The sequence below is a fragment of the Anolis carolinensis genome, chromosome 5 (genome assembly GCF_035594765.1).
Source record: "Anolis carolinensis isolate JA03-04 chromosome 5, rAnoCar3.1.pri, whole genome shotgun sequence".
Classification (NCBI taxonomy): Eukaryota; Metazoa; Chordata; class Lepidosauria; order Squamata; family Dactyloidae; genus Anolis; species Anolis carolinensis.
Genome location: NC_085845.1, coordinates 46,468,136 through 46,482,377, shown reverse-complemented (window position 1 = coordinate 46,482,377; position 14,242 = coordinate 46,468,136). Strand labels below are relative to the sequence as shown.

General features: G+C 38.6%; 1 protein-coding gene across 6 annotated transcripts in view; it reads left to right on the top strand.

The window, feature by feature from the left end:
* The window catches only part of znf827 (zinc finger protein 827), a 156,510-nt gene that overhangs the window by 65,372 nt on the left and 76,896 nt on the right, over positions 1 to 14,242 (top strand). For all 6 annotated transcript variants that reach the window (XM_062980923.1, XM_062980922.1, XM_062980921.1 and 3 more), the window contains exon 5: positions 2,037 to 2,270. In XM_062980923.1, coding sequence (XP_062836993.1) covers positions 2,037 to 2,270 — 234 coding nt within the window. The remainder of the gene's footprint in view (positions 1 to 2,036; positions 2,271 to 14,242) is intronic.

Genomic DNA, 14,242 nt, shown 5'->3' with positions numbered 1-14,242 from the left:
ACTGATCATCCTATGCTTATCTCTCTCTATTTTTCTGTCTTAATCCAGAACACAGTTCCTCTGGGTACTGTTCCTTTCCCCCTCCTTGCAGCCTCCTCCTGCCAGCAGGAAGTTGTATTCTATATGTGGGGTTTACTCTTAGGTAAACTAGCATAGTCTGAGTTTTTTCCATCACTAATTGTTTACATGTACACTGTACACTGAAATAAATCCTTTATTGACTGTAATTAATAACAGTGCTTGAAAAGCATTTCTAGACTTTTCCCCTCTGTTATTGCCTTGACCTTTTGGCTCACATGATTGGTCATATACAAGCCCTCATATACACTCCCTGTTAGTGGATAAAAAGGCTCTGATGGTTTAAAGATGAAGAACCTGAGGCCTTTTCATCATGAGTGTGCACTTTGTAGCTCAGTTAAAGAAGAGTTGCTATTCAGTTGTCCTGGCAAATCCAGACATTTTCTTTTAGCAAGCTACATTCTCAGCATGAGCACATACAATTACTTTCTTTGGCCCTGTAGGTCTTTGATTCCACACTCTAGACTAGTACATTGACTGCAGTAGTTCTTGTGATTTGATCAGTTGCTACTTTCCATGAGTGGTCATTTCCCCATAACAACACTGATAACAAGCATCACAGCCCCATCTAGCACTGTAACATTAGTACTTGAGAGATGTACGTCATCTCACACCTCACAGTACATTTCACAGATGTACTGTGAAATTCAATGAGTAGCTTTGGGCCAGTCACATACATTTAGTCTAACTTTATCTCACAAGATTGTTGCGAGAACAAACTGGGAAACCGGAGCACATGTATGCTGCCTTGAGATCTTTGAGGAATTATTGCACTGCACTATTTATATTTATAAATATAATAATTTTATCTGGAAATTGTGCAATGGATTGTGGAACGGCTTTAGATCTTGTCTTTGGATGACGTGTCTTATATTAGAATGTATTTTAATTATGTTTTATGTCTGTTTTAATTTTAACAATTTTATTTCATGTCTGCGTTTTATGGTCAAGGCACTGCATAGGTGCCGTTTGTAAGCCGCCTTGAGTCCCCATCGGGGTAGAGAAGGGCAGGATATGAATATGGCAAATAAATAAATAATAAATAAGTGGTGGGATATAGATATAACACAAAAGTAAATAATCTATGCCAATATTTTGTGACCTTTTAGATTTTAATTTTATAGTATAGTATGTGAAAGGTGTGGGTTCCCTCATTGTACAACAAAAGGACATGCGCTCCCACGAGTCTTCTCAAACAATAATATAAACTAATAGTGAAAACTATTAGTGAGCCTCCTATGGCGCATCGGGTTAAACCGCTGAGCTGCTGAACTTGCTGACCAAAAGGTTGGCAGTTCATATTCGGGGAGCGGGGTGAGCTCTCGCTGTTAGGCCCAGCTTCTGCCACCTAGCAGTTTGAAAACATGCAAATGTGAGTAGATCAATAGGTACCGCTCTGGCGGGAAAGTAATGGCACTTCATGCAGTCATGTTGGCCACATGACCTTGGAGGTGTCTACAGACAACACCAGCTGTTCAGCTTAGAAATGAAGATGAGCACAAACTCCCAGAGTTGGACACGACTAGACTTAATGTCAGGGGAAAACCTTTACCTTACTTTTACCTTAATAGTGAAAACATATATAACTCACTACTCTAGGGCAGTAGTTCAGAATCTTTCTATTCTCTTGCATCGTTTTTTCCCATTCCCTGCTTGTTTTCCATTTGTGTAGCTTCTCTACCACTGGTGCCTTCGTGGTTTTTCTGTGATAACGTTATCACTTCAATATTTGGTGGTTCTGTTAGAGAGATAGTAATTACTAGTTTTATATTTATGTTTGCAATATTTTGTGGCAACATTTAGTGCATCTTCTAAGCCCTGGCCAATTTGATTCCTTATAGAGTTCCTCCTGCAATACTGATCCCAGCAGTTGTCTTGTTTTGTTTTCTCCTGTGAGCCTGCTGCCTCCTGATGGTGCATTCATACAGTTAAATCCCTTTCTCCCCCTCTCGTAACAGCTGCAAATCAAAAGGAACCCTTGACTCCAATATTCAAAGTGAAAGATGAACCGAAAGACGAGGAAAATGAAAGCTCCACTTTGCCTAAATCCAGTTATGTTTTCAGCCATGAACCTGAAACATCTGCTCCAAGCATTCCCGAGGAGAATCTCAAATCACAGGAAGTGCCAGCAAATGCATTACAGCAGGACATGTCAGTCAAAGCAGCATCTGAACTTCTCATGAAGCTATCAGGTAGTTGATTAACTTAAATGTGTATTGCTCTTCCTGTGCTTAATTCTTTTCTTGTCCTGACTGCTGTAACATTGTCTATTGGTTTTTTACAATTTGCTATAAAGTTTCTTTTGACCCCACTATCTAACTCTTGCGGCAGATAGGTTTTCTAACAACTATTATGAAATAATTGGAAATTTTAATTCAAAATTTTTTCAGTGTCTCATACTGGACACTACATATGCAGACTGCACCTTTGGGATGCTTCAGATCTTTGTGAAAACAATGAAGTACTCATTCTACAGCACACATATACATATATTTGTATGCATGGTTCAACAATATTTCACTAGACAATCATATTCCCCCAAAAATCTCTATTTGAAAAACTGAATCTGCAAAAAGTCTTTAAAATTTAAGGAAATAATATCTACACACAATCAGAAGACATTTATGAGGCATTGCCGTTATATTTATTATGAATGAGCATCACAAAAAACTAGTGTGAGTCTGTAGCAAACGTGTGACACGTCTTTTTCTCTTTTATGTAGTTATTTTGAAATCAGAGCTCTCGTTCTTAAAATGTGTTTAACATCTCCCAACATTCCATAAGCACAAAGTTAATATCAATTCACACCAGAACAATGTTGTGATAGTATTTTTTTTCTATTACCTTAAGATGTAGCAAAATGGTGATGTTAATACAGTAGATAACCCCTGTGCTGTTATTTTTCCTGCTTTCTATTTTATTGTATTACAGTAGAGTCTCACTTATCCAACATAAATGGGCCGGCAGAATGTTGGATAAGTGAATATGTTGGATAATAAGGAGGGATTAAGGAAAAGCCTATTAAACAACAAATTAGGTTATGATTTTACAAATGAAACACCAAAACATCATGTTAGACAACAAATTTGGCATAAAAAGTAGTTCAATACGCAATAATGCTATGTAGTAATTACTGTATTTACGAATTTAGCACCAAAATATCACGATATATTGAAAACATTGACTACAAAAATGCGTTGGATAATCCAGAATGTTGGATAAGCGAGGCTTGGATAAGTGAGACTCTACTGTAGTTTGATGTCATTTTATGAGACTATATCTTTAATCTAAAAGAGACAAGAAGAGCTGTTATAACCTAAACCCTGTTGCTAATCTCAGTCAGAGTACACCTATTGGATGACTGAATAATACATTAACATTTATGTGAATTTCATTCATTTGTTAGGTTTCCTCTAGTTGGGAATAGCAATTTTTTAAAGCAGGGTTATGGAATGTGTATGCTTCAAGATGTTATCAGAGTGCAGTTCCTATCAATCCTAGCCAGAGTTCTTTTGTAAGACCCTAACTCACATAATGGGTGACTACGCAAAGTACCGCATGAGGTATGTGTGTTATAGGCCTTTTTTGGTAACAAGGTCTATCCTTTTGAAGGAATTGTTCCATCGTTATGGTCCTGGGACCGGGATGTGGCAGCCTTTTTAGAATGTGGCCATTTTGGGACAAATGGGAGAGTATTTCTGGGCAAAAGTCTTGGCAAGCCAGATCAGACCCATATGCTAAACACACTGTCTAGCTCTATTTATCTCTGGTCTGGGGCATATGTCCACAAATCAATTTATCCACATCTGTAATCCTGGGATCAAGATATATTTTTTCCATGTTCTGGCATCACTTAATACATACACACTTTATGATTTCCATATGTCATAATCTGGCAAAAAGATCAGTGTTTAGCATCTGTGTTTTCTATTTATGAAAATGATTGTTGGGATGTTTGCCATGAAGACAAACACGCAGCTGAAAACTTCTGGTATTAAGATGGAAAGTGACATTGACCTCTCCAAGAATGCAGCATTTGGTCACTCTATCAATGTATCTCATTGACAAAAAGACCAATATTTGTTGGTCATTGACATGACAATTGGTTCAGTTCAATACTAAAACTGCCAGAAAAGACTTCAGTGTGGCTTATATCTCTTTAAGAAGTGATTAAGAGGAGCCTAAATTCTACTCACATTTATAGAGCAGAACAAAACCTTTCAGCGTAGAGATACTAAACCGAAAAAAGGGGTTGTTCAGAGTGCAGGTTTTCCTTTGGCAACAGTACTTTTTAAGTAGGACTCTCAGTTGCTACATGTGTTCTCCAACTGTCTTAGTTTGGCCAGAATGGTCCCAATTAATCCTGTCACCTGACTTTTCCAATTGCATTTAAAATGTCTCCATTTCTCTCTCTGCTTCTCATTTCCCTCAGCTTACTTCAGCACTAGGAGAGGAGAAGAGGGGAAAGAAATTTTGCTAAGGAAAAATAACCTACTGCAGCTTTGCCTAGTTTGTCTTCATTAATACATTTTGCCATCTTGGCCATACAACACCTGGGTATATATGTGAAATGTTGCAAAGTATGTAAGCCTTCTGATGTCTAGCTAGCTTCTTTTTTGTCTGTTCTCCTGAGCACCGTGTTCCAATTTATCCAGAAGCACTTGTTTGGTTATACTATGTATACTGAGTAGATCCATTATATTATAACATTTGTAAACAGCACACATGTATTGGAAAGCTCCTGATGACTGGACAGCTCTGAACGTCTTTCAGGCTATGCAGAAAAATGAGGTTGTAGCCCGCATAAAATATTCAATATGCAATTATACTTAATAGGGATTTTGAGAAAATTTTCAACGGCATTCCTGGCGATGTGAAATTTATTTTTCACTCATAAGGCCACAAGTATTGGTGGGTAATGTTTTGAATATAAATATAGAAGCATGTGGTGTAAAGAAGAAAACATGCCTTCACTTCTTCTCATGAATATTAAGTGAGTGTTTCTGCAGAGGAAGGTTTTTTTTTATTATGATGACATTTTTTTTAATCATTGTGCATTCAGTTATGGAGAAATAAAAGGACTTATTTATCACTGTGATATGATTAATTTTTATCTCCTATAGCTTAAGAATTTGGGGAGGGGAGGAAGAGTAGCTGTGTTAGTCTCTTGCAGTAAAAACAGCAGAGAGTCTTGCTGCACCTTAAAGAGTAACAGCTTTTTCAGGGAGCCCAGCCTACTACATCAGATGCAAAATAAAAATAAAAATAGGGTAAGAAAAACACTGTTGAAGGGTCTCCAAGTGTGATTGCTGATAGGGATAAGAAATTTAATTGAGGCAACAACCATAAAGGCTATAGTTAGTATATTTCAACACAGAAGTAACATTAAAGAAAGAAAGGACACTTACAACAGAGGAAGGTAAGGGGTGCCTCTTTCAAAATGGCTTGAGGCTATCATTCTATTGCTGAGATAGAGCATTTGATATGAGTTGCTATATATGTGCACACACACCACACTCTTCCTGTTTCTCCGCTGTACAAACCACCAGGCAGGAAGTACAAAAAGGAACTCTTTGTAGAGCTATAAGAGGAACATAGCACAGTGCTGCTTTATAAACCAGAGGTGGAAATTAATGTGATCCATAGGCTACATGCAGCCTTCAGAAGAGAGGTTTCTATGTGACTCTTGAAAGCCACTCCATCCTATCTCAACCAAAAAAGCCCCTCCCTTAAAAAAAAACTGGTCACTTATGGCCAGGCACTGCTGGGAAGTGCTAGAATGATCCAGTAGACGGATTCATAGGGCCACGTTTAGTTCTTCTGAAGCTCCAGAAGAACCAAACTTGGCCCTCCAAACCTTGGAGCATGCCCATCCCTGTTACAAACAATGATTAGCCAGCAAACCTAGCCAAAATGTATGGGTCCTAACACAAATATAGTCGACCATGATTTGAGATGAACTGTCTTACCAGCTGATGCAATGCAACAGCAAAAGGGCATGCAGCATCTGTCTACCTTCGGAGAGAGCTACAGGGAGGAACCAGAAAAGGGCAAGAAAATTCCTTCACTTACTTGGTCATTGTCAGTAGCAGTTGTTGACTAGCTAATTTGTTGGCAGTATCATAAGAGTCTGTCTAGTAAACATGGCAACCCATAAACCTCTTAGGTTGTAAACATTGAAGTCAATTTTCAGGATCCAGTTCCCTCCCCAATGTCACTCTAAAATAAACTTCCAGTTTGGTGTTAGAGTTTTCTTGTCCTGATGTATATTCATGTTAGCTCTGAATGATGGACAGCTTGACATTTTGCATGCTAAGCTTACTGTTTTACATGCTGTTTATAGCATAATGGAAGACAACATTATTTCTCTACATCTCTCTCCCTCTCCCTGTTGGTGCAGAAATTGAGCTGCCCCCCCCCCCCCCAAGATATTGTTGGACTCCCAGTAGCCTTAGAACCATAGAATAATCATAGAATAATAGAGTTGGAAGAGACCACACGAGTCATCTAGTCCAACCCCCTGCCATGCCTTAATGAGCATACACAATGGTGAGGCATGTGGGAAGTTGCAATCCTACATCTGGAGGGCCTCACCATTCACATCCTTGAACTAGAGTTAACAGAGTTTTGAAAAGTTACCTTTTAAAACTAAAGCTTCGTTTTTCAAACATGCTGTAGTGATTTGAGTGTTGGACGATGACTCTGGAGACCAGGACTGAATCCATGGAAACACTTTGGGTGAACTTGAGCAGCCTCAGAGGAAATGCAAAGCAAACCCCTCTGAACAAATCATGCCAAGAAAACCTTTACGGTAGCCATATGTTGAAAAAGATTGGAAGGCACACAACATACACAATATAACTTTTGGTCTTGCTATCTGGCCTGTTTTTAGACTTGTTATTTTTTCGAAGTCCATTTGTGAACGAGTGTACATGTGTGCATAAAAAAGCATATTCTACATCTTCTTTAAAGAAATAAAAGATTTGTGCATGCTCCCTCTTCATTTTGATTGTTATATCAATTTGTGGGATATTCACATTGCACAATCATAGAAGTATGATACCATTTTAATTGTCAGTTAAATATGTGGAATCCTGAGATACGTAGCTTGGTGAGATACATGAGAATATTTAAGTACAATGTTCCGAAGAACAGTAGTACCTTTCCAAACTTCACATTTTAGGATTCCATAGGATGAAGACAGGGCAGTAAAAATCTTACCAGAATGCTACAATTTATGTGATCTGAATACAACTCTGGTGAAGTAGGTTGAGTTGAATGAAAGATTATAGACGTGCCCAAGGTTAGTGAAAAATGGGAAATGGAGCAATGTTATCTGTTGGTCCCCATAGGGAGCAAAATGTCTTGGTCCAGTCTTATATAATTTGGAGATCGTTTTTCTTATTAATTTGGGCTGTGATGTTTTGTTTGAATTAGCTACTCAGTGTTATGACATTAATGGTCTTCATTTGCAGTTCAAAGGAAAATGTTAGAAAGCCATGCATTAACTCTTCATTCCTTATTGAGTTTTGAACCCATATTACTGAAGGACCATATGTTAGAACTGCATTAGCAAAGCATTTATCTTTTGCTTGTGTGTTTTAAGTAGCTCAGCAGAAAAAAAAAGTTAATTGTGTTGTTGGTTCTCATTCATCAATAATATGGAAAAGAAGGAATAAATAGGGATTTACATACAGAAATCCGTGGTTGATCTTTTTATGCTGCCCAGCTGGTAGTATTATATTAACCTTTCATTTCTATATTACGTTGTTTATGGTTATATATTTTCAATTCCAGACTGCCTGGATTTGTTTCAAATAGCTTAGAACATAAGGAGGATGAATAATATTTTGTCTGCCTGAGAAAGGCCTTGTTTACTTTATTTCTTATAAAATAATCACTTCCTGAAATTTTGAAATAGGTTTCACTGGACAGCACTTTTAAATAAACACAGGTTTTCTGGTCATTTTGAAGAAAATCAAGGTATTGCTTATGGATACTTCCAGCTGCACACTATCCTGACTTTTGATATTTCCTGTGTAACTAACAGAGTTTATGCTGGAAAAAAAATACTTGGTAATGACAATTTACACTACAAATTGCTGAGTTCAGGGTGATTTTTGTTTCTAAAAATCCAATTAAACAGTGCCCTAGTTTCTGGGTTTCACTTGACTTTGTCTGCAAATACTTCTAAAGTCTTAGCAGCTGTCTCATAACTGCTGATGTTATGGTCCAGAAATTCTTTCCTTTCTCATCACCTTTCATCTTTCTCTGATGGAGCTGAAACTATTATCACCATAGGCTTCTATGCTAGATTCCCCATTTCAAAGCAAAGTTGTCATGTTGATAGCATCCCAAGTTTCCATTGTGTCATAAGGGAAGAAGGACTGGCAATCTCGCATGGCTGTCTTTTCTTGAATGACTGAAAATTCTCAAAGTAGGGTGGAGTCCTAAAACTAGAAGCAGAGCCCAATTGTGCACAAAGGTTAACAAATGGGTGAAAGTGGACTTTGGGGCAGAAAGTGAAGCATCTGTTTTAATAGTACAGTCAGTCCCCGAGTTACAAACATCCAACTTACAAATGACATAGTTAAGAACGGAGATGAGACAACAAGAAGTGAGAGAAATCTACCCCTTGGAAGGGAAATTCATTCCTGAAAAAGTTACCATGCAAATAAGGTGTCTCCACTGAAGCTTTATTACCAATCTTTGTTTCCACAACAAGCCAAATTTTTCAAAATCCAATCCTCAGAGACAAAAAGTGAGGTGAAATCTTCTGAACAGGGACAGCAAAACAAACACCACCCGGGTATTAACCCTTTCCTATCCTATCCAAAACTATCCTATCTTTTGGCTGGAGTTATACTTAAAAAATTACCTGTTCTGACTTACATACAAATTCTACTTAAGAACAAGCCTACAGAACTACCATGTAACTTGAGAACTGCATGTATTTTAAAATAATGTTGTCATTCTAATAGCTACCAAACACCACAGAATACATAGATAGTACTTAAATTCCTGACATTGTTCAGTTTGGTGACCCCTGATGGACTATCTATATTGAGAGTGTCTTCTTGCAAACACCATTACTTTTGTTTTATTATAGTTGATATTAAGCTTTTCTTTAGAACAATATGTACCAAGCTTAGAAAGCAGTCTTCTCAGACCAATTTGGGTAAGTGATATTAGAACCATATCATCTGCATACAATAGAATGGAAATTTTCTTGGATCCTACTGCGGGTGGAAAAAGATTTGGCCCTGAGAGTGCAGGTATTGTGTCATTAAAGAGTGTTGGTGCCAGTAGACACCCTTGTTTTACTCCTTTATTAGTATGAATGGGGTCAGTTAATGAGCCAGAAATATCAACTCTTATTCTAACTATGGTGTTAGAATAAAGTGCCTTGATTAAAAGCAGTAGGTGCTTATCCATGTTGGTGTTAGCCAGTTTATACCACAACAGGTTTCTATTGATTGAGTCAAAAGCTGCTACTGAGTCGACAAAGGCAACAAATAGATGCTTGGTAGGCCCAGCAATTGCTTGTTGGGCTAAGAAATACAAGGTCAAACACTGGTCGATTGTACTCTGTCCTTTTCTGAAACCAGCCTGTTCAGGATGAAAGATATGGGATCCAGTCTATGTGGTGAAAAAGATCCTGTTGGGAAAACGGTACAGAAGGAGTCAACCTGCAAAGTATTTTTAAACATCTGAAGAAGATATAGGCATGTAGACTAAGTTGCAAGTCCTGCCACCACAGTGGTACTGCAGCCTCAATTCATATTCCTCCCATAAAGATATAAGAAGATTTCTAAAAGGGCCATATTCATGAAATCGTTAAATAAACACAAATACAGACAATTAGAAAACGTTTGCTCTGGTTGTTGTTTGGTGCTATCTGCCAAAATGGCACCAGTGTGGTGTAGTGGTTTGAGAGTTGAAGAGGACTTTAGGAATCCAAGATTTGGATCCCTACTCAGCCATGGTGACCTTCGTCAAGTCACACTCCTCCAGTCTGAGAAGATAGCAAAGGCAAACTTCCCATCAATAAATCTGGTGAAGAAAACCCTATCATAGTTGGAGTCAACATAAGGATATGTAAAAACAATAAAAAGTTCTCAAAAAAGAAAGGAGCAAGGTCTTTTATGTCAGTTGTTATGTGCTGAGCTCCATCGGTGAACTCCGAAAAGTAGCAGTCTTTTACATTCCCCCATTGATTATTGATTTCAAGAGCCGGTAACTGCCAGACTTCCAGAAAAAGGGGGTGGGTCACATGATTCTCTCCTCTCTCCCTCCCCCTATGCCCCTAAAGCATTACAAATGTATTTGGTACTGTAAATTATGACAAAATCAACAGAAGAACTTACACAACCTTTTGTATCGTAATTATTAGAGGAATGCATTTTGACTTATCACTTTCTAGTAGCCCGTAATTGGCAGTTTCCCCCCATAAAACTTGAGACCAATAGCCCAACAGCTTGATTATCTCTTTCAAAATGATCTTGTTGTATTAAAAATTAGTATAATTTTAAATATATATATATAAATATAATGTCTATCTTTACATAATGAAAATATAAGTGTGGGATTTTTTGGGTTAGTATGTGTTGTGAGGGATGTATACTCACAGATACATAAATGTTATTCACCAACATTGCAGATGGATTTAAAATAGCTGTCACCAGTGGTGATCCAGATGCTATTGGACTACAAAATACCCATAATCCCTGAGTATTGGCCATGCAACCTGGAGCTAATAGATGTTGCAGCTTAACATTTCTTGCAGGGCCACAGATGTCCCAATTGTGATATTCATATTTATGTGGTAGTGATTCAGATTGCAATATTATTTTTGGTATGGAAAGTTATTTCAGCTGCAATTTATTTATTAGGTTAAAAAGAAAAATACACAATGAGCTATAGTATTTATCCAGTAAGTGTTTGGATTTCATCATGTCTGTTCGGCAGTATAACAGAGCCATGTGTTTCTGTTATTGTATTTATTCAAGTGAGTATACTGCAATAATAGATTGTAACGTATTTTTCTTTAATAATTTGGGATAGCACTGGTGTTTGTTTCTATAATATCATCTGTAAAACAAAACAGAATTTCTAAAAGGAAGGCTTCCAAAGCTACATCATCTTCAGTTTGTGTGCCTTGCATATGCTTGTCTAAAACAGTTAATCCTATTTAAGTCTATTTGCTTTACCTACCTAAGTGTCTGCCAATTTTTGAATGTTTTTTCTGTCTCCTAAGGAAAAATATGAAAGTACCTCAATAATTTTGTATTAAAATTGATTTTCTCCACAAGAAAAGCACGAGATAGGTATTCTTTTGGAATAATCTATTTCATAAAGTGATGCCTAAAGTATATTGGAAATCATTTTATTCAACTTCCTTATTTTGCTTTCTCTTTATATCGTGACAGAGATCTGATATTTCTTTTGATTTATATATAAGCAATTTTTAAATTAAAAATGTTTATAAGGCTAACAAAGTAATTACAGGTTATCATTTTGTTTTTAAAATGAGTGTTTTGAACAGTTTTGATTTGTTAACCTCTTTTTTTAATTGTAAGGTATCAGTTCCAATTGCTAACCTTTGCTATCCACTTAATCAATGGGACTTGCATAAGTTTTGATGGAAATACAAAATGTATTTGAAAATACAGTAAAACGCCGCTCATTCGAACCCCGCTCGTCCGAGCCTCCGTGTAATCCGAGCAGGTGAACGGGGAGGGCCGCAAAGGCCCTCCCCGTTCACCTGCTCACTGGCGTGTGTGTTGGAGGTGCCCCCTGCATGTTGCTAGGTAGATAGCAAGCTACCTAGCAACACAAAGGGGTCACCGCCCAAGCGGCAAGCGCCTCTGCGTGTTGCTAGGTAGCTTGCTATCTACCGAGCAACACGCATGGCCGGCTCCTTCGCCACTCCGGGCACCGGCGTGACGAAGGAGCTGAGGCACGGGCGGGCAGGCGGGCGGGTGAACGGGGAGGGCTTTTGCGGCCCTCCCCCTTCACCCGCTCAATGGCTGGCCCAAATGCCTGCCGAACGAAGAGGTTTCCTCTCCGTTGGGCGGGCACTTGGAGCCAGGGAAGCGGGAAGCGTGTCGCTTCCCTAGCTCCAGGCCTCCACCAAAGTGAGAGAGAGCTGCTTCGTTCGGCAGGTGCTTGGAGGAAGCACCCACCGAACGAAGAGGCTTTCTCCCTTTGGTGGCCACTTGGAGCCAGGGAAGCGACACCCGCTTCCCTGGCTCCAAGCCACCGCCAAAGGGAGAACAAGGAACCTGGTAATCCAAGTTATCCGGGTTGATCGAGCGGAGGTCCGCCCGTTTAACTCGGACTACCGAGGTTCTACTGTACATTTCAAAAAGAGGGACTCAATTTGAAATCGCTAAATGTCAGCAACTATGAACCACCCATGAATGAAACTCTTACCACTTGAAAAAGTGTGGCACAGAGTTTCAGATGATTACCTCTAGATGCCTCTCCCAGCACACAAACAGCCCCTAGCCTCAGTCATTTGCAAAATGACGAGCTTGCAGCATAAGATCTAATGAGATATTCTCAATTTGCAGCGATTTGTTTCTGGCTCAAAATTGTTAGTAAAACTGTATAACTTATTGAACCGTTTGTAACTTTTGTGTAATTGTAACATGCTGCCATCATGAAATATACTGCTCTGAAACTGGGTCCATCAATTCGAAACATCTTGTACTTGGAAAGTGATTGAAAAATGTGTTTTTTGACTGAGGGGAAATCTTGACTCAAACAATCCTGGACTAATGAGAAACTTTGCTGTTTAGGATAAGTTATGTGATTGATATTTAAATAGGTAAATTTGACAAGATGAAGAGAGCTGCAACCACACAGTTCATTGGCCCTGATTTGAGCTGTGGAGGAGGCAGGTCCTTGAGGTTTTTTGTTTCCTTGGAGCGGTCTTTCTTCCCTGAGTTGGAGTGGCTGGACACCAGAGCTGGGACTTGTCTTCTCTCTCTCTCTCTGAAGGCGGTTGTAGCAAAGAGAAAAGGCATATGAGGTGGTGGCCATGGAGAGAAGAAGCAATGGAAAGGCGACTGCTCCAGCTTTGTGTGTCAATTGCTGCCACCTCATGCCCTCATGGCATCCTCCCATCACCTCGTCTCTTTGCTATTCCCACCTCCACTCTTGATGGCACCAAGCAGCATAGAGAGAAAGGGAGAGAGAAAGAAGCCAGATACCAGATTTGGAGTTTAGGTTTTCCAGCTGCTCTGAGTCAGCTGGAAAGAATGCCCACTTCAAGCAAGTAGAAAATCCTGTCCAGCTCTAAAAGAACATCACTTTGATACAATATCATATATGCAATTTCAGACATAGCTTTTCTTAGAATTTAAAGTTACTGCTATATGATCCCTGTGTAAGAATAATAAAGATAAGTAATGGCAAAGGTATTTGAACTGCTCAAAAACAAGCAGACAAATGGTCCATTTTCAGAGGCACAAAGCTGAATATCAGATATCCCTAAATACTGCCAAGTGAATTACACACTGTTGTTTATGTCTTCTTGAATTTGAATAACCCCATAATGAAATTATAAAAAATGAAATAGATAGAAACACAATGAAGACTTACAGAAATTGGATGATAGATTCTAACCTTCTCCTTCTCTTTCATTTTCTCTCCCTCCCTCCCTTTTTCTCACAAACAACATTGCAAAGGTATATCACTCTGAAAAATAGCACCAAAGAAATGAAAAACATACACAGCCCTTTGTAGTAGAATTTGTACCAAATACCAAATAGTGCATAGACCATAGGTCTTTTACATATGGGACAAACAAATAAATAGTACATAAAAACCAGATTATTAAATTACCATACAGCCTTTTGTATGTACTAGGGGGTGCCTTTTAACTTTTCACTCACCTGCTCTTGGGTTAATCACATATTTGGTGACTTGGGTTGTCACAAAATATACCCTCAAAGTGATCCACTTTATGCCATGTTTTCAGTGGAGCTTTAGTGCGGTGGATGGGAAACTTGTTCCCCCAGTTCTCTTTCCTTTCATAGCACTGGGAAGTTACATGAACTCCTATCTAAGATCCTGAAGGGCAAGGGAGACATTATTGACCTCCCATATTCACAAGGTATTTGGAATTTAATAACAAATTAAATTCTGTATATTATCT